The sequence below is a fragment of the Mus pahari genome, chromosome 4 (genome assembly GCF_900095145.1).
Source record: "Mus pahari chromosome 4, PAHARI_EIJ_v1.1, whole genome shotgun sequence".
In the NCBI taxonomy this organism is placed as follows: domain Eukaryota; kingdom Metazoa; phylum Chordata; class Mammalia; order Rodentia; family Muridae; genus Mus; species Mus pahari.
This window is the reverse complement of record NC_034593.1, coordinates 93729782-93750099: the sequence shown is the minus strand read 5'-3', so window position 1 is coordinate 93750099 and position 20318 is coordinate 93729782. Positions and strand designations below refer to the sequence as shown.

The 20318-nt window shown below is 41.5% G+C and overlaps 1 protein-coding gene across 4 annotated transcripts in view; it reads right to left on the bottom strand.

Annotated features, from left to right (window-relative positions):
- Phtf1 (putative homeodomain transcription factor 1) overlaps nt 1-20318 on the bottom strand; it is a 41172-nt gene that overhangs the window by 7897 nt on the left and 12957 nt on the right. For 3 of the 4 annotated variants that reach the window (XM_021196723.2, XM_029537433.1, XM_029537434.1), the window contains 12 exons: nt 18627-18696; nt 17451-17609; nt 14649-14805; nt 12967-13101; nt 11770-11929; nt 9277-9450; nt 9080-9169; nt 7009-7230; nt 4181-4309; nt 3263-3535; nt 2184-2315; nt 1624-1710 (listed from right to left, as the gene is read on the bottom strand). In XM_021196723.2, coding sequence (XP_021052382.1) covers nt 1624-1710; nt 2184-2315; nt 3263-3535; nt 4181-4309; nt 7009-7230; nt 9080-9169; nt 9277-9450; nt 11770-11929; nt 12967-13101; nt 14649-14805; nt 17451-17609; nt 18627-18696 — 1788 coding nt within the window. The remainder of the gene's footprint in view (nt 1-1623; nt 1711-2183; nt 2316-3262; nt 3536-4180; nt 4310-7008; nt 7231-9079; nt 9170-9276; nt 9451-11769; nt 11930-12966; nt 13102-14648; nt 14806-17450; nt 17610-18626; nt 18697-20318) is intronic. The other variant, XM_021196721.2, reaches the window with a different exon arrangement.

The window sequence follows — 20318 nt, the reverse complement described above, 5'->3', positions numbered from 1 at the left end:
ATAAAGCACTATACAGAGTTAAGGATGGCCTCTCTGAACTCCTGATCTTTCTGCCTTCCTCTTTCAACTGCTGGGGTTATAGACATCTGCCACCATTTGGGGCTATCCCTGGTTACATCATGACATTGTGACTCAAGCAAACAAGCAAACAAAAATACTTAAAGCAAACCTTGGCAACAAACAACTTCACAATCATGATGGGTTTAAGTATGCTTCCATCAAGAGCGAAAAGCAACCCAAACTGGTCATGTGACTTGTGCAATGCCATTACAACACCAGAGAACATTGGTCTCAGCAATAGCAGACACAATCCAAAGTGCTAACAGCAAATTTAATAAAACCGGTGGGCAATGCCAGGGAATAAAGGAAGCTTCTACCCGTTTCAAAGGACTGAAAACAGTCAAGTCTGTTCTCTGACCACTACAGTTAACACTTAAATGGGAAGATGTGTGGTGAGCATGTAACTTCCTTTTTGTTGCTATTTTTTTTTGAGACAGGGTTTCTCTGTGTAGCCCTGACTGTCCTGGAACTTACTTTGTAGACTGGGCTGGTGTCAAACTTGCCTCTGCCTCCAAAGTGCTGAGATTAAAGGCATGTGCAACCATGTCCAGCAAGCTTAACTTTTTTTTTTTTTTAAAGATTTTATTTATTATATGTAAGTACACTGAAGTCAGATCTCGTTAAGGATGGTTTGAGCCACCATGTGGTTGCTAGGATTTGAACTCTGCACCTTTGGAAGAGCAATCGGGTGCTCTTACCCGCTGAGCCATCTCATCAGCCTCCATCCCTTTTTTTTCCGAGACAGGGTTTCTCTGTATAGCCCTGGCTATCCTGGAACTCACTCTGTAGACCAGGCTGTCCTGGAACTCAGAAATGTGCCTGCCTCTGCCTCCCAAGTGCTGGGATTAAAGGCGTGCACCACCACTGCCCAGCTTAACTTCTTATAATAAGAATAAAAATGCTTTTAAAAGAAGATAAAGGAGGACACAGCCCTCAAGAGGGTCCACACCAGTCAAACGTGGAACAATTTAGACCTCAAAACAAGCAGATAGCAGATTGTACTCCACTGGGTAAACAGATGAACAGCAATGAATAAGAAAGTTCTCCCCCAAGCATCGAGCTGACAGCGCTGAAGAAAGCATGTGGCGAATCCCCACTTACAACTATCAGACTGTGACAACTTTCAGTCAAAAACTGCCATCTTAACTAATTTTGAACACCTAAGAATTGTCAAGGACATCAACATTTCTACTTCAAAAAGATAATATGTATATAGCAGTATCCAAAATAGTAAAAGGAATGGAGACACATTTAAAACACACAAGCCCGGGCTGGTGAGATGGCTCAGTGGGTAAGAGCAACCGATTGCTCTTCCAAAGGTCCTGAGTTCAAATCCCAGCAACCACATGGTGGCTCATAACCATCTGTAACAAGACCTGACACCCTCTTCTGGAGTGTCTGAAGACAGCTATGTGTGTAATTACATATAATAAATTAATAAAGCTTTAAAAAAAAAAAAAGAAAGAAAGAAAGAAAACACACAAGCCCACCGCAACCTGCTATAAAGTCAAGTGGGCACTGCCTAGAATTCTCCCTTCCATTAAAAGAGATGTGAAACTTTACCTGTGCACAACAAATGAAAGCAATTGAAAGTGTCAGTAAGAAGACAGAGGACACAACCACATCCACTGAGCGCTGTGGACCCCGCCTCTGCAGAGGAAGACATGTGTTAATGTTTTAGAATATGGTCAGACAGCAACTTTGAACTATTAGCTTTGAGTTGTAGTACATTCGTGTGAAAATAAACGTGTGTGAGAAATCTCGGACGCAGCATTTTAACATATTTTAGGTATCAATCTAAAACACTAAGAGCCGTATTTTTCAAATTAGGAGGTTGCTTCATTAACATATTTTCAGCTAGGATTTTTCCCAGACAGAAAAGCATTCAATCCATACCTTTCTGTCCTGGGCAACAGCTTTTCCCCTCTACCTTTACATATGAACCACTACTATCTTTTCCGTACACTATGTCTCACATGGCATCCAACAAGTCTGTTCAGCTACTGAATCATTTTCCAGTGACCATAAGTCCCTGCCCACTCTGTAACTCTAGCCAGAATCATCAACATACATATGTTTTCCATAGCCCTACAAATATACTATAGAATATCAAAACCGCTCACCTTTAGATAGGAGCGCAGCGATAACCATATTTTAATGTTCTCCACCTTTTTAAGTCTGAAATGAGGTATTTCATATTTCCTAGCCTTCCTGGCAGAAGTAATATGGCTGAAGAGTTTTGCAAATAAAAATCTCTAAAGGAAATTAAAACATCACAAAATAAAATATACATGTGTCTAGGTACATGTTCAATAACCATCAATAGTATTCCTGGGATATTTAAAGTGTTAAACAGAATCAGCATCTTATCCAGTGGCTCCTCAGAACAGTAGTGTCCACGTCAAAGTGCACCCCACAGTGAACACTTCTTCCAAACACGGCACAGTCTCGATGCTCGCAAGGACTAGCCTTTGGAACTTGGAATGAGTCATCAGCATTCGCAACCTCTACTGTTGAGACGTAATTCTGGCTGACTTTAGAATTAAATTTCCATTCAAACATTATATTCCTCGTTGCACATTCCCAACACAGTAAATCCTCAGTCCATAACTCACCAGACTGAAGACCATTCCTTTACTTGGCCTTTTTATTACAAAAACATTATGACCTTGCCACTATATATGCTACTACGGATACAATACAAAGTCCTGATGGTGAGCAGTCAGCAATCTATACCACTTGTTTCTATACACAGGCGTCTGCAGAAAACAGCTGCTGCATCACAGCTGCATAGGACCTGCACAGGATGAAGCCCGGGGATGGGATGCTCTTCATTTGTGGTGGACTGAGCTGTCTTGCTGCAGCTAATAAACAGCCCCACCCCCAAACTTATGCAAGCAACCTCATGGGGTCATTTAGAAAACACATAAAAGGAGACCTGATGAGAAGAGAGGGTTCTGCAGGAGCGGGAGGACAGGCACGAGAGGGTGACGGGGTGCACTGATCAAAATGATACACATATGAAACTGCCTAAGAACAGGAAGAACATTTAAATATTTTTAAAGATTTCAGATTATAATGTGTTTTTCAAATAGTCACCCACATGAGCATTAAATGCACATTTCTCACAGAGAAAGGATCAAAACAATTCAATAGAGTGGCAAATGGATGCAGAGGTGACAAAGCTTGCCTATCCACTCACCTGCTTATATGTTCTCTCTGCCACACACATCATGAAAAAAAACATCCACGTAAGACACAATCTTTCAATAAAATTAATTATAGACAAAATAACAACAGGTGTGACGGGTGGCGCACCACAGAAGAGGGTCAGAACCTCCTCTGCTGAGATGGACTTTAGTTGGTCAAAGTTCTTCTCTCGGAAAAGTCGATATAAAAATGGGAAAAGTGCTAAGCCAACTGTGACTGCATTCCCCAGCATCTGATAGCCAACACCTTGCTCGTATGCATTGACCTGCAACGCAATTGAAAATCTCCATCAGTACTATATAGGAAAAGGGGGTTACCGAAAGTATTTATCAAATAACATTTAGAATATTAAAGATAAATCTTAAAACAAATACAAATAAGAAGACAGCATGTGGGAGCCCTGGATTCAATCTCTAGCACCAAAGTGGGAACCCATGTGAACAGACTTAGGACCTGCTACAAACTAGGATTCAGTCTAAGGAATGTCTGCAGGGCTAACCTGAGCACTGATGGTACAAAGTATAAAGCTGTTTTAGTTAGGGTCACTATTGCTGTGATGAAACACCATGACCTAAAGCAACTTGGGGAGGAGAAGGCCTACTGCAGCTTACACTTCCAGGTAAAACAGTTCATCACTGAGGGAAGTCAGGAGCTGATGCAGAGGCCATGGAGGGGCTGTTTACTGGCTTGTTCCTCATAGCTTACTCAGCCCGTGTTGTTACAGAGTCCAGGACCACTAGTACATAGTCTCCCCTATCAATCACTAATTTAAAAAATGCCCTACAGGCTTGCCTGCAGCCTGATTTCATGAAGGCATTCAGCTGCTGGTAAACAAGTCTTCATCGATAAATAGGTCCCAGCAAGGCTCTCACCCATGCTCAGCTCTGTGAGGCCTGCAGCACTCTCTTACCCTGCTCATGATGATGCCGCTTATCTCCAACACAGACATGTCCATCTTTTTGCACTCATTTCCTTCCCAGATTATTGCACTAACCCGCTCAGAGGCAGGACTTGAATTCTGAAGCCAGAATAAATGGTTCTGGGGAGAAAGAAAGATATAAAACTGTTCCCATCTTTCCTCAGCTAGTTCTTCTCTCCTTCTGTCCCACTCCCAGACTCCAGTGTTCAGTTTCATCCTACGTTCATTCTCTCTCTCAAAGCCCATCCATCACTCAGAACCACTTGGGTAGTGTTCTCATCTGGAGAGCTAGGATCCAGGATATACAAGGTCACTGCCTCTCTGAAGGTGTATGAAGGGCACATGGTGTGCTGGCATGGTATTAAGGAAAGAACCTCTAGAACCACAGACCACACTGGGAGGAGCTGGAAGTGAGGGGGAAAGAGGGCCTAAAGCCTTAGAGGCTACATAAACAATTGGACTGTTTTGGGGCCTTAAGGTCATGGAAAAGCATAGATGTTACAAAGCCAGAATTGATGGTCACCATGAAAACAGCCCCTGAACTACTCTTCTGAGCCTGTCCTACTGACAAGTGTCACCTCAAGTGCCTTTTCTCCAAGTGCTTCTCACCACACCCTTGAGCCAACTTTGCTCTGAAATCACAAACTGTATCGCTATCATTGTATCCACAAACTAAAGTGATGGTTCTAGAACAGGAGCATATGGTAGTTAGCTTCTAGAAAGGGAGTACTTCTTTTTCTACCTCATAAAGATGCCAAGTGTTTATTGATTCCACTGATATCAATGAAATCAATACATTTATTGATTTTTCTATATGCAGCAAATACTTATGAAGTGCCTGCTGCAGAACTTGTGCAGAACTTGCTTGAAAAATGGGGCACATCACAGCAGCACATGTAGTGTCGGTATTCTGGAGGCTGATGCAGGAGTCTAGCAAAGTTTGGGATCAAACTGGGCTATATATTAAATGTCAGGCTAGCCTGAAGTACAGGGCAAAAGAACACATAGCCTTGCTATCTATGAGCTTAGAGACTACTAAAGGAAACATAATTAAAGTCACTGGACAGCAAGCTAAGGAGAGAAGAGTACTTGAGAAGTTACAGGAAAGGATTCCAAAAGGAACCCACTCTAGCCAAGACCTGCCTGGGAGAATGAAAAGGATCAAGCCCAAAAGCCAAGGTCCAGAGGCACACTCAGGCTGTGCTTCAAACACAGCAGGACGGCAGCAGAGTCGGAGTGCACAGGCAGAAGGCAGATAAGGAATGACAAGACGGGAAGTGTCAGAGCAAGCCAACAGAAGAGAATGGCTGTGCCTCAGCAGCAAACCTCACTCCCAAACCAGGACTGCCTGGGCAAGTCCACCAAAAACCCAACCACTGCTATCTGCAAGGTGGGATGGAGACAGGCAAAAGAATCAAAACTAAAGACTTACTAGCCACCCAAAAGACTGCCATGAGAACCAACTGTCAAGCTTTCTTTCCACCATCTCTGGGGCTACACAGGTACCAGCATCAGCAGAGGTGCACTGGCCACCTGAGGATGCTCACTCCTGGCATGCATCACACTAGCTTCTCCACAGTATTCCTAAAACTGTTTCAGCATCTAATCAATGACTAAAAACATTCTACAAATGTAGAGTAAGTCAAATATCTTCTAAGGAATCTATGATTCTAGACTAAACCTGAGCTCCGTGTCACTTGACTTACGCTTACCAGAGACACAAGCAATGCCATTTCTGCATAATTTTTATGAAACATGAAGTTCAAGATGTCATAGGACAGTACCAATCTAACAATGCCACTTGGAGAAAAGAAAGAGTAATTTGAAGGAAAATAAGCGAAGTATCAGGGAGAGAACTGAGGTCAAGGCAACCGCAGAGTCTTCGAAAGTTCTCCTCTCTTACAAGCTAAGCCCAGTTTTCCCATCCTAAACTGGGGTGACAGCAGTGCCCTTTTAATACTAGCTGACCCATGTTGTTGAATTAGGGAAGGCTGAAAGAAGCTGAGGAGAAGGGAGATCCTGTAGGAGGACCGGCAGTCTCAATTAATCTGCCCCCCCCCCCGAGATCTCTCACTGAACCACCAAACAGCATACAGCAGCTGATATGAGGTCCCCAACACAATAGAGTAGAGGACTTCTGAGTCTGTGTTCATTCAGAGATAATGCACCTAACCCTCAAGAGACTGGAGGCCCCAGGGAGTTTAGAGGTCAGGTGTGTGTGTGTGGGGGGGGGGGTGATGGGGGCACCACGTGGAGATGGGGTGGGGTGGGGAGGAAGTATGGGATGTGGAGCAGTTGGAGGGTGGATAGAGGGTGGGGTGGGCGGGGAATGGAATATGGAGTGTAAAAAATAAATTAATTTATATATAAAAAAAAGACTGCTGCAAAGTTCAGTAACATGATACTGTGGCTGACAAATGCTAAGTTTGGAATAAGTATCAAGTATTTAGTTTTGTTTCTGATGCCATGGTAAAACACTGACAAAAAACAACTTGGGAAGTAAAGGGTTTAATCTCATGTTAAAGCTCCCAAATCACAGGACAGGAACTCAAGGTAGGAACTGAAACAGAAACTCCAGAGGAATGCTGTTTACCAGCTTGCTCTTATATAGCCGAGTTCTATCTGCCTAGGGACAGCACAGCTCACAGTACCCTTCCACATCAAGGATCAAGCAAGAGAAAAGCCCCACAGACAAGCCCACAGGCCAATCTGATCAAGGCAGTTCCTCGGTTGGAGGGCCCCTCTTCTGGGGGACTATAGTTTTTGACAAGTTGGCAAACAGTAACTAGCACACTGTTTTAATCATTGTCATCATGTACCTGCTGAAAAACATCTTCTTTGGGGTCACGTTTGGTCCCTGAATGAATGGTATTTACATGAGCCCCCTCACTGTCACTGGTGACAGATGACCGGCACTCTGGGCCATGGAGAAGGTCATCCCATAACATATCCTCGGTCTCGGAGTCATGTCGGGTGCTTTCTGAGTCTCTTCTTGACAAGTTAAGGCTCCGAGAGCCACCACTCATACCAGATCTAGAACCCTTTAAAGTAAAACAAAAAGGAGAAAATACATAACAGTTATACATAAGACACAAAACAAAGTAGTCATGGTATTTGCTGGCAAGCTTTCATAAGTTAATCATCATGTAATTATTAAGTCCCAAGGTTTCATATAATAGACATGATAATGCATGTTTAAATGTCAAACTCCAGTGACCCTGATATGCTGACTGATCTTAACGATCAGCCTGACTTACACATGGGATCAACTAAAGCCCAGGCTGTAGGCACTCCAGTATTTAAAGCAGGAAGGCCCATCCTAAATCTGAGCCACACTATCTGATGGCAGCCCAGGTAAAGGGACATGGAAGAACAAAAAGCTTTACTTTTTGCCTGTTTGCCTTAATTCTCACTGTCAAGTCCATCCATCCTGTTGCTGCAGCTGGTCTTAAAACTAACTTCTTCAGGATTCAAATACAAATTGAAGGCCCAAAGCCCTCCAACAATCCTTCAGATCCAGCACCAAACTGGAACTGCTGAGACATCCAGACATGGAGACTGAACAACCACCAGATTCTCAGTCCTCCTGCCAAGAACAGTCATTGATGGACTATTCAAACCACAGCACATAAGCTAGCCTAATAAAGCCCTATATATTACACACACACACACACACACACACACACACACACACACACGTATGTATGTATGTATGTATGTAGACCAAGTTGGCCTCAAACTCACAGAGCTCCAACTGCCTCTGCTGGGATTAAAGGCATGCACCACCGTGCCCAGTTTAAGTGAATAATAAATAGCATATCACTTAAGAACCTGGCTGGGCTGGGCCTGGTGGCGCAGGCCTTTAATCCCAGCACTCGGGAGGCAGAGACAGGCGGATTTCTGAGTTCGAGGCCAGCCTGGTCTACAAAGTGAGTTCCAGGACAGCCAAGGATATACAGAGAAACCCTGTCTCGAAAAACCAAAAAAAAAAAAAAAAAAAAAAGAACCTGGCTGGAGAGGTGGCTCAATGATTAACTGCACTTGTTCTTGCAGAGAGGATGGAGGCTAGACTCCCAGGACCCACGTGGCAGCTCCTAACTCTAGCTCCAAAGGATCTGATGCTTTCTTATAACATCTGCAGGCACACATGGTGCAAAGTCATACATATGAACAAAATACTCATACACATAAATAAATCTTTTTTAAAAAAATTAAAAACTGAGTAACTCTCATTCTTTCTCCTCTCCTCTCCTCTCCTCCCTCTCCCTGTGTGTGTGCATGCATGTGTGACCAAAGGAAATCCAACTGTCTTTGCCTCCCTGTTGCTGGCATGACAAGCACTTGCTACTCTGACTAGCCTTTTCTTTTTAACATAGATTCTGGAGATTAAATTCAGGTCCCATGCTTACGAGACAAGCATCTTACCAACTGAGCCATTCTATGCCCAAAGCAATTGCCTTCTGAGCAACTTTACCTAAAGATTTATTTATATGTATAAGTGTTTTGCCTACATGTATGTACATGCAATACATGCATGCCTGGTGCCCTGATGCCCAAAGAGATCAAATGAGGGCAAAAGATCCCTAGAATTGGAGTTATGAATGTCTGTGAGCTACCATGTGGGTGCTAGGAATCAAACCCAGGTCCTCTGAAAAAGCAGTTAATGCTCTTAGCCACTCAAACATCTATCCAGCCCATCGTGATACTTTGAAGATTAAAGAAAAAACTAAGAACTCACTTCCTTTCCAGAGGTGAATAATCATCTCAGATTGAGCCAGCAGAACTGAAAGCAAACTATACCAGTGTCAGAGAACCAAAAGAAAAGAACAGATAAAGCCACTGTACACAAGATAACACCTTAAATTCTGCTCTTGCCAAAGGGTGCGTTACCTGGCTGAAGGCTGCTGATTCAAATTCTGAGTCAGCCAGACTATCTGAATCCCGAACAATATGACACCACCTTGTCGTGGTTTTCTTTACCTGCCAAAATCAAGCCAACAAACAACAGGAAAGCATGTAAATACCTTGCTACTACTCAGAATTTTGGAGTTACCTTCCATGCTTTTGTAGACAAAAATGAAAATTACCTGAGAATTTAGGTGCCTTGAAAGTATTGACCTTCTATTCTTAACTTCACAACCATTGTCACTTGACGCCCCTTCCACACTCCTACGCAATAATATCATCTGTGTCCGTGCTTCACCATCCTCCTCACTTGACAGATCGTCTGAAATTCCATTACCCAAACGCCTATAAGCCTCCTACAAAGAGAACAATAGTAGTTCGCAATGGACAGCACAAAACACTCCAGGAAGCTGCCCATTTAAAAGTAAAATTCACAGAAAAGTTACCAAGAGATGAAAAGAAATGAAACCCAAACTAACGAGTCTACATATTACTTGATTCTCGACATTTTTTAAAATTTCAAATATGTGCACTTGAAACTCAAACTCAGCAGCCCAAACGCTGAGGCACTGTGAGGACAGTTATAGCTCAGGTCAGCTCAGAGCCTGAGTCATATATGCTTACTAGCTATGCAGCCTTGGGCCAGTTTATTAACTCTCTTGAGGCTCAGTTTCCTCATCTGAAAAGTCATGGTCACAGAAAGTACCTACCTTGCCGGGCTGTTGTAGACAAGGAAGTCAGTTTGTACTTGTAAGGCACTTAAAACACTGACTGAATGCAATGATGGCTTAATGAGTGACAGAACACCAGGAGAGTATGACAGGAGGAACAGGACGAGGGAGAAATATCTCTAAGGAAGTGTGGGAAAGGTATATGGAAACCTTTTATAAGCATCTTAAAATAATAACCACATTTGTTGATATGATTTGCTGAGGTTAAACAGAGTTACCCTTTATGAGGATGTCCGTACACCTCCCAGAGGCCATAGGTTCTCATCAAAGAGCTCAGGTTTGACATACCTTCCCCCTTCAAGTTTCTGGGAGGTGGGGAGAGCTTCCCCAAAGATCCCCAAATTATATGCTATTGCTACAACTCTTGGTTGGACACTAGAGTGGACCCTACCACTAAAGAAAAAACACACTTTGGTCACAGGACGTGGAGAAATCGAGCTGGTACTCCTGGGAGCTTACTCCTTGCTGGCTAGCTCATAGTACCAGAAGATGTTAAGTAAGCCTCCAATAAAGAAAAGTCATCGGCAGACCTACCCAGCAGTGAGCCCTGTGACCAACTAACAACTGCTCTTACAAGGTTTGCCTATTGGTGTAATATGGGCATGTTATGGGAGTAACCTACTGCTTTCTGATTAAATTTAAAGCCCATTCCACGGAAGAGAACTCTTTCCTGGTTCTATCTATAAGCCTGTTCCATAGTTGGGGAGCCCTAAAAATGAACATACAATTACTATTTTGCTAAGTGGAAACAGTATCAAATTGCCTTCTAGATATTTATCGCTGTACCCTAGGTGAGTGCAGTGTCAGGCCTCATCAGAAAAGCTTCTTTTTCCAATAGACATCTGTTAATACAGATTCACAACTGGTCAAAGTACAGAGCAAGTATCTATGGAATGTACAGTCATAAATGGAACATATATAACACACCACCCTCTCCTCAAGGCTTAAGGAACATTACTGAAGAGAGGGCATAAAGAGTCCAAGAGCCAGAGGTCAGAGAAAAATGCTGCAAAACAGTGTCTTCTGACCTGACAGGATCACTACACTGACAAGTCACAACAGCTGTGGCACTAGCACAAGATCAAAACAGCCAACACTCCAGCATGTGTGCACCAGGGATTCCCAAGGCCCTATCTCTAGCTGAAGAGTTTCTGGCAAATGCTGGCTGCTGAGGAGCAAAGTCTGGTCTCTTTAGGTATTGGTCCTGGTATGTTACCCACATGGCAGTGAGTGGCCTACACCCATGTTCATACTGGTAGTTCTAAATGGACTCAGTGGGTTACAAAAGAAGAAGAGGGAGGGGAATGATGACGATGTTATGAAGCTAGAAGGGAAAGATGGGGGATGGGAGTGTTCAGTGAATGGGGAGGGAGTTAGATATACTCAAAATACATTGTATGCTCATATCACATCTTCAAATAATAAATAAAAAATACTATATTTAAAAAACAATTTTAAAAATCTAGAAATAAACCTTAATAAGTATTAGATTAAATATGCCAGCTCAAGAAGAAAATGTTTCAAAACTACAAAAAAAAAAAAAAAAAAAAAAAGTCATTTGAAAAGGCAAATCTGTGCCACTTCTGTAAAAAAAAAAAAAAAAAAAAATGTGTAGTTTCAGGCATAGAACAAATCATCTCCACTGGACCTAGAAGTTTCCCAAACTCTTACTAAACTGATCACTGCCTCTAGACTGCTATGTCCTTCCAACCTGCCACCCACCATGAAGGCTGCTGAGCAGCACAATCAGTATATTCTCATCTTAGAGCATAAGTTCAAGTCTGCTTGCAGTTATTTCCTTGTTCATAACCAGTGGCTTTACTTACGGTTTGTTGACAAATTTACACCTACAGGTATCTAGTTTGTGTCTCTAACACAGTCTCAGAACAGAAAAATTTTACCTAGGACAAAAAAAAGACCCTGTTAGGCCCATCTAGATCTTACCCTACGGCACTTTTGTGCATCCGAAACCTTCGCTCTCTCTCTTGCTTGCCACATCCTGACCTCCGGCCGACCCTGTCCCTTCTTGATGATGGGATGGAAGCAGCCTGAGTCATGATCAGTTTCAGTCCCTTTGTTAGATACTAATTTCACCCTATTAATCCTATTTTTCAAAAAAAGAAAAGAAGTTACTAATTACTTTTATTATAGCAATATCTTTCATGAAATCACTTTCTTCTATTGAGTACAGTCTATTACTCTGAAAATCTAGAAAATTCAAAAGGAAAGGTATTCAAGAATAGAATATTCACTCACTCTTAAAGATGACTCCATCTGTGCTTACCTCTCCAGTGTAGTGCCCACTCCTGTCTCACACTCTCCATCAACACACTTCACAGTGCCTGCTCTCCTCTATTCACTGTCTTCAACACTAACTATGCTTCAAAGCCCAGACAACTTTACCCCACAATACACTCCATCTGCTAAGCTATATAAATGTCTGCTAAGCTACATTCCAGAATGCAACAATCCAGAACAAGTTTTCTTTCCTATGACTCACGTTCCTACTACTCCCTGTCTGACTAGGATAATCACCTAGGACAAGGACCACACAATACCCAGCATAACTCAAACACTTCACCAAGGGCAGTAAATGCATCTTTAGAACAACATGTGAACATACTTCACCTTCAAAAAAGAGTTTGATTTTTTTCATTCACCATCCTTACTATAGGGGAAAAAAGTGCCTGAGTCATCACACTGATCTCCCACGACCTGCACAATTACAGAGGAGTTATGGCTTGTCTTTAATCCATCTGTTTGTCTATCCTATGGCCCACCAACACCAGGCTCCTTTCCAAATTTCATTCCTCATGGGTGGCAGCTCTAACCATCTTTTGTAAACTCTCCTTTCTGTCTGCTAAGGCCTATAACTTTTCAGGACTTTTTGCAATTGTGGCCTTAAAAGCCATTAAAATCAATGCAATAAATGTTGAGAATAGATTATGAGGTTTTGTAGATAACAAGAAAGATATTGGAGATAATATTTTCAGTACATGCATCTTCCCAGGACCCTTAAAAATCACAGAGCTATAATACTAAGCTCACATCATTTACATCTATGACCCAATTATGTTACAGACCCTGCAAATCCTAAGAGGAATACAAAATCAAGTAAAAATTCCAATATAAGACTCCCACCTGTTGCCAAAGAGAGTCCCCCAAAAACCACCAACACTGGATGCAGACTCCAGAGTTTCTACTGCTCTGACTTTATCAGGGGAGTTATTTCCATTGTCTCGGCTCCCATCACCATTTACAGTTTTTCGTAATTTTCTACAAAAAAATATTTCAATGATTATAGGTTATTCAGAATATGCCCATAGTATCTCTTCAGAAAATTATGCTAACAGACTATTCCCTGAAATCAAACATAGTTAGCTTTACACACCAAGGACAAACAACAATAAGATATTTCTGATTTAAGTACAAACCAGATTCAAGATTAAAGTCCTGTGTTGTTATTTTGATCAGCCATTGAAAAAAATGGCTGTCCAGAACAGGACTAGAAGAGTTTCAACGTGTGGCCATGAGCCTCTCCAGGCACCTTCCGCACCAGACACAGATCACATTCTCTACACGTACACTGGCTATCAACCTCTACAGCACATTTGATTAGGAAACAACCGGTAACTGCACTATCATCTTTCACTGACATTCTACTCGGCTAAAAGACTGATCTGACTATGTTATAGACACTGCCTATAAATTCAAATGAGACACAATACAAAGACCAGTTTCCTTAGAAAATACTAAATTTATAAGGAATTTCAATTTAAAAGCAATGTTTTGAAAATAGCATTAAAAAAAATCAATGTGTTGAACTTTACTGACCCAAATGCCAGTGTCTTATTAGTTGCCTAGGTAAACAAATCTAGAAATAATCTGAGGAAAAAGAAAAACCACTTTTGGAAAATAAACACTGAGCCTACTAAGAAAACTTCAATACTCCAAATACCACATATACCACACAACCAACAGAAACTTAACAGGTTAATATCTAAGCAAGTCAAAGAAATCAATTATGTACTTTTTACTTAAGTTTGGCTTGGGGTTGTTGTTTTTGAGATAGGATCTTTCTATTTAAGTCATGTTGGCCTGGAACTTCTTACACAGACCACACTGTTCTGAAAGCTGAAGCAATCCTCCTGTCCTAGCTTTCCATGGGCTGGGATACAGCACGTACTGAGGCCAGGTCTCAATTACACACTTTTGAAAAAGAGGTCAAAATGTTGTTAGATCTAACCCAGTGTACAAAAATCCTTAATCCATAGTGAATTTTCACAAATATTACAAGGTTCTGTTGTGAGTGGTGGTGGTGGTTTGGGTTTTCTGTTGTTTTGGTTGATTGGTTTTTGATGAGTCAGGTCTTTTAATGTATAGTCTGGTTGTCCTGGAACTCTGTATAGACCAGGTTGGCCTTGAACACACAGAGATCTACCTGCCTCTGTTTCCCAAAGATTGGGATTAAAGGTACGTATCACCACACTATCTCCCTTCCCCTTCCACATTACTCTGTTCTCTTCTCTCTCTTTTCAGGGATGGTGCAGACTGACCGACCCTAGCCAGGGTCTTGCATATGCTCATAAGAGACAAGTGTCCTACACCAACCAATACATTCCAGCCAGAGAATGCTTTTCAAACCCATTATTGAAAAATATGCAAAGGAAAAGTAGTAATTTTCCTTTTAAACCTACCATGCTATATAAAAAAGGTCACATGAAACTAAACACTGATTAAGTTCTTAGCATCAAACAACTGTCATTTTGTCAAATATACAACAAAAAAGAAAGCACACCACTCCAGGCAAGCTCTCACCTTACCTTCTTCTCCGATTTCCATTGTTTCCTGATGGCCTTGTTATCTGAGTCGACACAATCTGACAGTGGACAGTTCCCAGGAGTAGCATAAGGCACAAGGGTCCAAGCACTTCACTGGCGCTCACGATAGGCATCAGGAGATACAACACGACTGCTGTGACTGCAGAGGAGTGAAGGTCCAGAAAAGCACACTCTAGTAAGCACACATGCTTCCACAAACTGTCCTTTCAAAAACAACTAATAAATTAAATCATTCCCTACACCATTAGGCCACTGGGTAAGTGAAAAATAACCTACTGAAAATATTTTGCAAATTGGTAGTATGAAAATCCAGACATCCCTAGAGGGATTCCACCACAGGACAACCAGGGATTCCACCATAGGACAACCAGATGCCATGCAGAGCAGAGTGTTTGGGTGTTTTAAGATTTTATGTTTAAATTTCTGTGTAGAAGAGTCCGTGTGTGTGCCATGACCAGTGTCAGATTCCCCTGAAGCCAGAGCTATAGGTAGTCATGAGCTGCCCAGCACTAAGTGTGAGAGACACCTGTCCAGCCTCCAAAGAAGGCAGTTTTGAACTGCCTTCAACTCAAATGAAAATTATTTCCCAAGACCAGAGAGTATCTGGAAAGCAATACTGAAGCTTTGACTCAACTACCACAGAATTACTTCTTTTCATTATAAATAATATATAAGATATAAGATTTTCAAAAAAATAAAATGGAAAGGTGATATCGGATTATCTATAAAACTTCCCACCATAGACTATTTCATAGTTCTTCTAAATTTTAATGTAAGATAACTCTCATCGTATATAAACAGTTGCTGGTAGAGGAAAAAGTTAGCACTAACCCAATGTACCAAGATCCTTGTTGGATAAATCTTCAACAAATGCTGATGAAGGCTGAATTTCAAAGACAGCCAAACCCCAACATGATAACAGAGTATTCATGAACTACACCCCTGCTGGTTTGTGAATATAGACTCTAGAAAGCAAGCATGTGCATATACAAAATGGAATTGTACTCAGGCACTCTTAATTTCCTATCCTCTGTTATTTAACCTCTATTCTGACAGATACGTTTCCTGCCAGTTTTGCTCTAGTTTGCTTATTGCTTCATTAGGCTTCAGGCCAGTTGTCTGTGTTTCTCCACTCAGCTAACTCTAAGACTTTCCCTTCACCATGCTCTTTGGCCACACCTCATACATTCCCTCTTATTCCTGCATCTTCTCTCATCCCTAACACCACCCTCTTTTTATTTCTTAATCTTAACCACCCACAGATTTAACAATTCCTCCTGTGTCTAGCGGGGAGAGGGAAGAGGTCTTAATGGGAGGAGGTGATAGAATGAATACATGTGATATGAAAGTGGGGGAAGATAAGTTTTGTGCAGCAGGGGAGAGGGGTTAAGGGAGGTATAGAAGAGCGAATGTGGTGATGGGGGTAAAACCAAAACTAAGTTTGCCTGTGTTCCTGTGGGTAGTCCCAGACCCAGGCAATAAAGGCAGCAATCACTGGACTCTGGGTTTTAAAAACAAAAAGAGGAAGACATGAAGGTGGATGAGGTAATCATTGGAAAGGATCCCTGGGGAGCTGGAGGGAGGGAGAGATATGTTCAAAGTTAACAATATATGTGTACAAAATTCTCAAATAAATTTATATAATTTAAATAAATAAATTTATATATGTGTGTATGCTCAAGATTTAATGGCATAAAACTAAACACGCTCAACTATCTCAGTATTCAATTGGCTTTCATTTATAAAACATGGTAAAATTATATGCATATATACACACCCACCAAAGAATTATTTTAAAATAAATTTTATTTCCGACTTTATTTTCTTTTCCTGGTTGTTTGTTTGGTGTTTTTCCTTGTTTTGTTTATGTTTTGGAGACAGGGTTTAATTATGTAACTATAACTGGCTTAGAACTTGCTATGTAGACCAGTCTGGCCATGAACTCACAGAGATCCACCTGCCTCTTCCTCCTACATGATGAGATTAAAAGTGGGGCCACCATGCTCAGCTAAAAAAAATGTATTAGATTTATTTATTTAGTATGAGGTTTTGGCTGCATGTATTTGCCACATGTATGCCTGCTGCCCACAGACGCAGAACAGCTGTGAGCTGCCACTTGAGTGCTGGAAATTGAACTGATACTCTTAACCACTGAGCCAACTCTCCATCCCTTCTCTCTAAGTTATTACCAGTAAATGTTTCGCTCCTATACTTACTTTGTATACCTACATATCTAGTGTGATGGCTAGTTTTCTATCATTTTCACACAAGCTAAAGTTATCTGAAAGAAGGGAACCATAATTTAAGAAAATGCTCCCATAACATCTTACTGTAAGGTGTATTCTTAATTAATGATAGTGGAGGGTCCAGGCTATTGTGGGCGGTACTATCACTGGGCTGATGGTCCTGGGTTCTATAATAAAGTAGGCCATGAGAAGCAAGACAGTAAGCAGCACCCGTCCACAGCCTCTACATCAACTCCTGCCTCCAAGTTCCAGCCCTATTTGCATTCCTGTCCTGACTTCCTTCAACAATGGACTATAATGTGGAAGTGTAAGCCAAATAAACCCTTTTCTCCCCAGTTTGCTTTTGGTCATGGTGTTTTACCATAGCAATGGCAACCCTAAGACATCTATTGTAGCATAAAAAAAAATTTCTTAAGAAAGAAAGAATTTAAAGGGAGAAAGGTTTAAAGTCCTGCTTTAAAGACACAAATGAGATGGTTAGCCCCTATTGTGTTCAGAAAAAAAGCAATCATTATAGCTTATTCCGTTCTTGAGTTACCTTGCATGAGGTAAAGTAGCAGCAACCAAACAAAGATTCTGAGAGAGGTAACCTGAATCCACCAACTGCTGAACAACGGGAAAAACACCACTCGAACAAGCCCCTTCCGAGTGAGTGAGGTCCATGGAATCTCAGGCTTGGCTTTGGCAAATGTTGAGCCTTTAAGCAGTCAATAAACAAAAAGTAGACATTTATTTAAAATGCATAAGAAGCATGAATATGCACTGCCTAGGTGGCCATGTGCCACGTTACATTAGAAATGGGAGTGGGATAAAAACCAGCATATGACCTAGTCAGCTAAGATGCTGGCAAGATTTCTGAGATGGTCTCACTTCAGGCACAAGGACTGATGCTCAAAACCAGTCAGGCTCACCTGAATGGCAAACAATATATTATTCTTAATGATACGTCAATAGTCTCCAAGTTCATCTTCCTTTCATCTCTACTAAGACCATGCTATCTACATGACCACAACACATTAAAGCAAAGGAAGAAAGTGCACCAACTTTAATGATGGTGGAGAAATGTTACTTCTGAAAATAATTATGCCACAATATATAGAAGACACCTAAAACATAGTAACTAGGTGAGCTAGCCTGTAATCCCAGTACTTGGGAAGCTGAGGTGTGAAGATTGAGCTGGAAACTTAAAAGAGAGAGAGAGAGAGAGAGAGAGAGAGAGAGAGAGAAAGAGAGAGAGAGAGAGAGAGAACGAACAAGAACAATCAAACAATTAAGAGGGGAGGGAGGGGGGTACCAGTTTGCTGTCTGTTGCTGTGATGAACCGCTAACCAACAGCAACTTGGAGCTCAGCTCACCTTATGAGGAAAGCTAAAACAGGAACTCAGGGAAGGAACCTGGAGGCAGGAGCAGAAGCTGAGACTGTGGAAGAAGTCCGTACACTGCTTACTGCCTTGTTCCCATGGCTTCCTCAGCCTGCTTTCTTAAACAACCAGGGCCACCTGCCCCAGGGTCACATCTTTCAAGTGGACTGGGCATTCCCAATCAATCATTAAACAGGAAATCCCCCAAAGGCACGCCCACAGCCAGTCTGATTGAGAGGTAGTTCCTCAGGCAAGGTTTCCTTTCCTCGGGTAACTAGTTTGTTAAGTTGGAAGAGGAAAGCAAGAGAATGAGAATACATGATATGTATATAAAAATCAACCTCCCCACTCACCTCTGATTAAGTCAACATCAATCAAGTCTGGTTTTATATGGCCCATTTTTTTTGGTTTGTTTTTGAAACCCTATGATAAAATGAAACAAAACAGAAGTGAGCCAAGAAAACAATTTTTTTAAGAATAAAAGATAAAACTCCTTTTGATGTAGTGATGGCCAAGCCTGTGAGATATATCAGAGGTACAGCTGCTGCTGTTCTGTCTCCTAATCTGAGCACTCTTTAGAGTCCCATTCCTTGGGGAAACTCAAGTCATGCACTGTAATTACCTTCTATGTGTGCACAGTGTCATCAGTTTTTAATTTATCTGAGAATAGCTTAAAAACTTAGGGCTTCATAATAGGATAGTTAAGCCTAGGCACTCCATTACAAAAATCACAAAGTGTCAATACCCAACATGGTTTTTTCTGGAGTCTCAAGGAATCCTCCAAAATTCCCCTGGCTTGAGAGTTACAGGCTGGAGAATTCTGAGTAGGAGTTTGCAGATTAAGCTAAAGAGCTTTCTTATCTTGCTTTGTAGTGAACTTTCACTTCCCCTGGAGCCTCTTCAATACATTTTATCCAAGGTAATATCCCAAGTTTCCAAGTCAAGGGCACTGTTGTCTTTTAAGATACTAGGGGATGGAGGTCAAAGCTTTCTGCATACAAACTCCATCCACTTTCTATTCTCAGGCCCAGAGCTCATCTTTGTCTCGGGCAAAACCAGGTGCCTGCACAGTCTCAGACTCTCAGAAACCCTGAGATCCAAATAACCCTATTTCTTAATATTGTGGTGTATCCATTTAATAAAATCCCTTTATGCATCTACTTTATGTAATTTAGCCATGAATATCTTCTCAGAGAACAGAAAGAAAATTTTTCTGGGACTTGGTCTTCTATCATTTCATATTAAAGTAGCTTAATGAGCAACGTTACTGTGTGTTACTACACTTATCTAAGAGCAGTAACGATTCTAGAGTCGCTGCTGCATCCTCAAGTTCCCAATGGATTACTGTTACTTCAGAGGCGGCATTTCCTGTTTTGTCAGGTTTTTAGAAGAAAAACTGAGAATCTGAGTGTCACAATAACCTTGCCATATAGTAAGTATATATTTATGAAATTATCTTTTGATTTTATTCCAAACTTTTGGTTTGTCGAACACTTCTTGCTATTAATTTTTTAAGAGATAAATTTTAGGTAGAATGATGGTTCAATGGATAGAACATTTGCCACTCCAGTGGGAGGACCCGATTCTCATCCCTATAACCCATGGAAAACCAGACCCATACTGCACCTTATAACCCCAACACTCCTGTGGTGAGGTAGGAAGCAGAAGCAAGAGAACCCCTAGCTTACAGACCAGGTGCCAGGAATGTAAATGCCTAACAAGAGGTCCTGCCTCAAACAAAGTGAAAAGCAAGGGCTGATACTTAAAGCTGTCCACAAACATGCTGTGGCACAGTACCCTCACTCATACAAATACATGTATCCCACATGTGTCATGCATATATACATTAGAACTGGGGGGTCGGGAGGAAATGACAGGTCTTGGAGAGACGGCTCAGAGGTTAAGAGTACTTGCTGCTCTTCCAAGCAACCAGGCTTTCGTTCCCAGTACATATGTGGCAGCTTACAATCATCTATTACTCCAATTCCAGAAAATCCAGCATTCTCTTGTAGTCTCCAAGGACAGGAACTGCATGCATATGGACA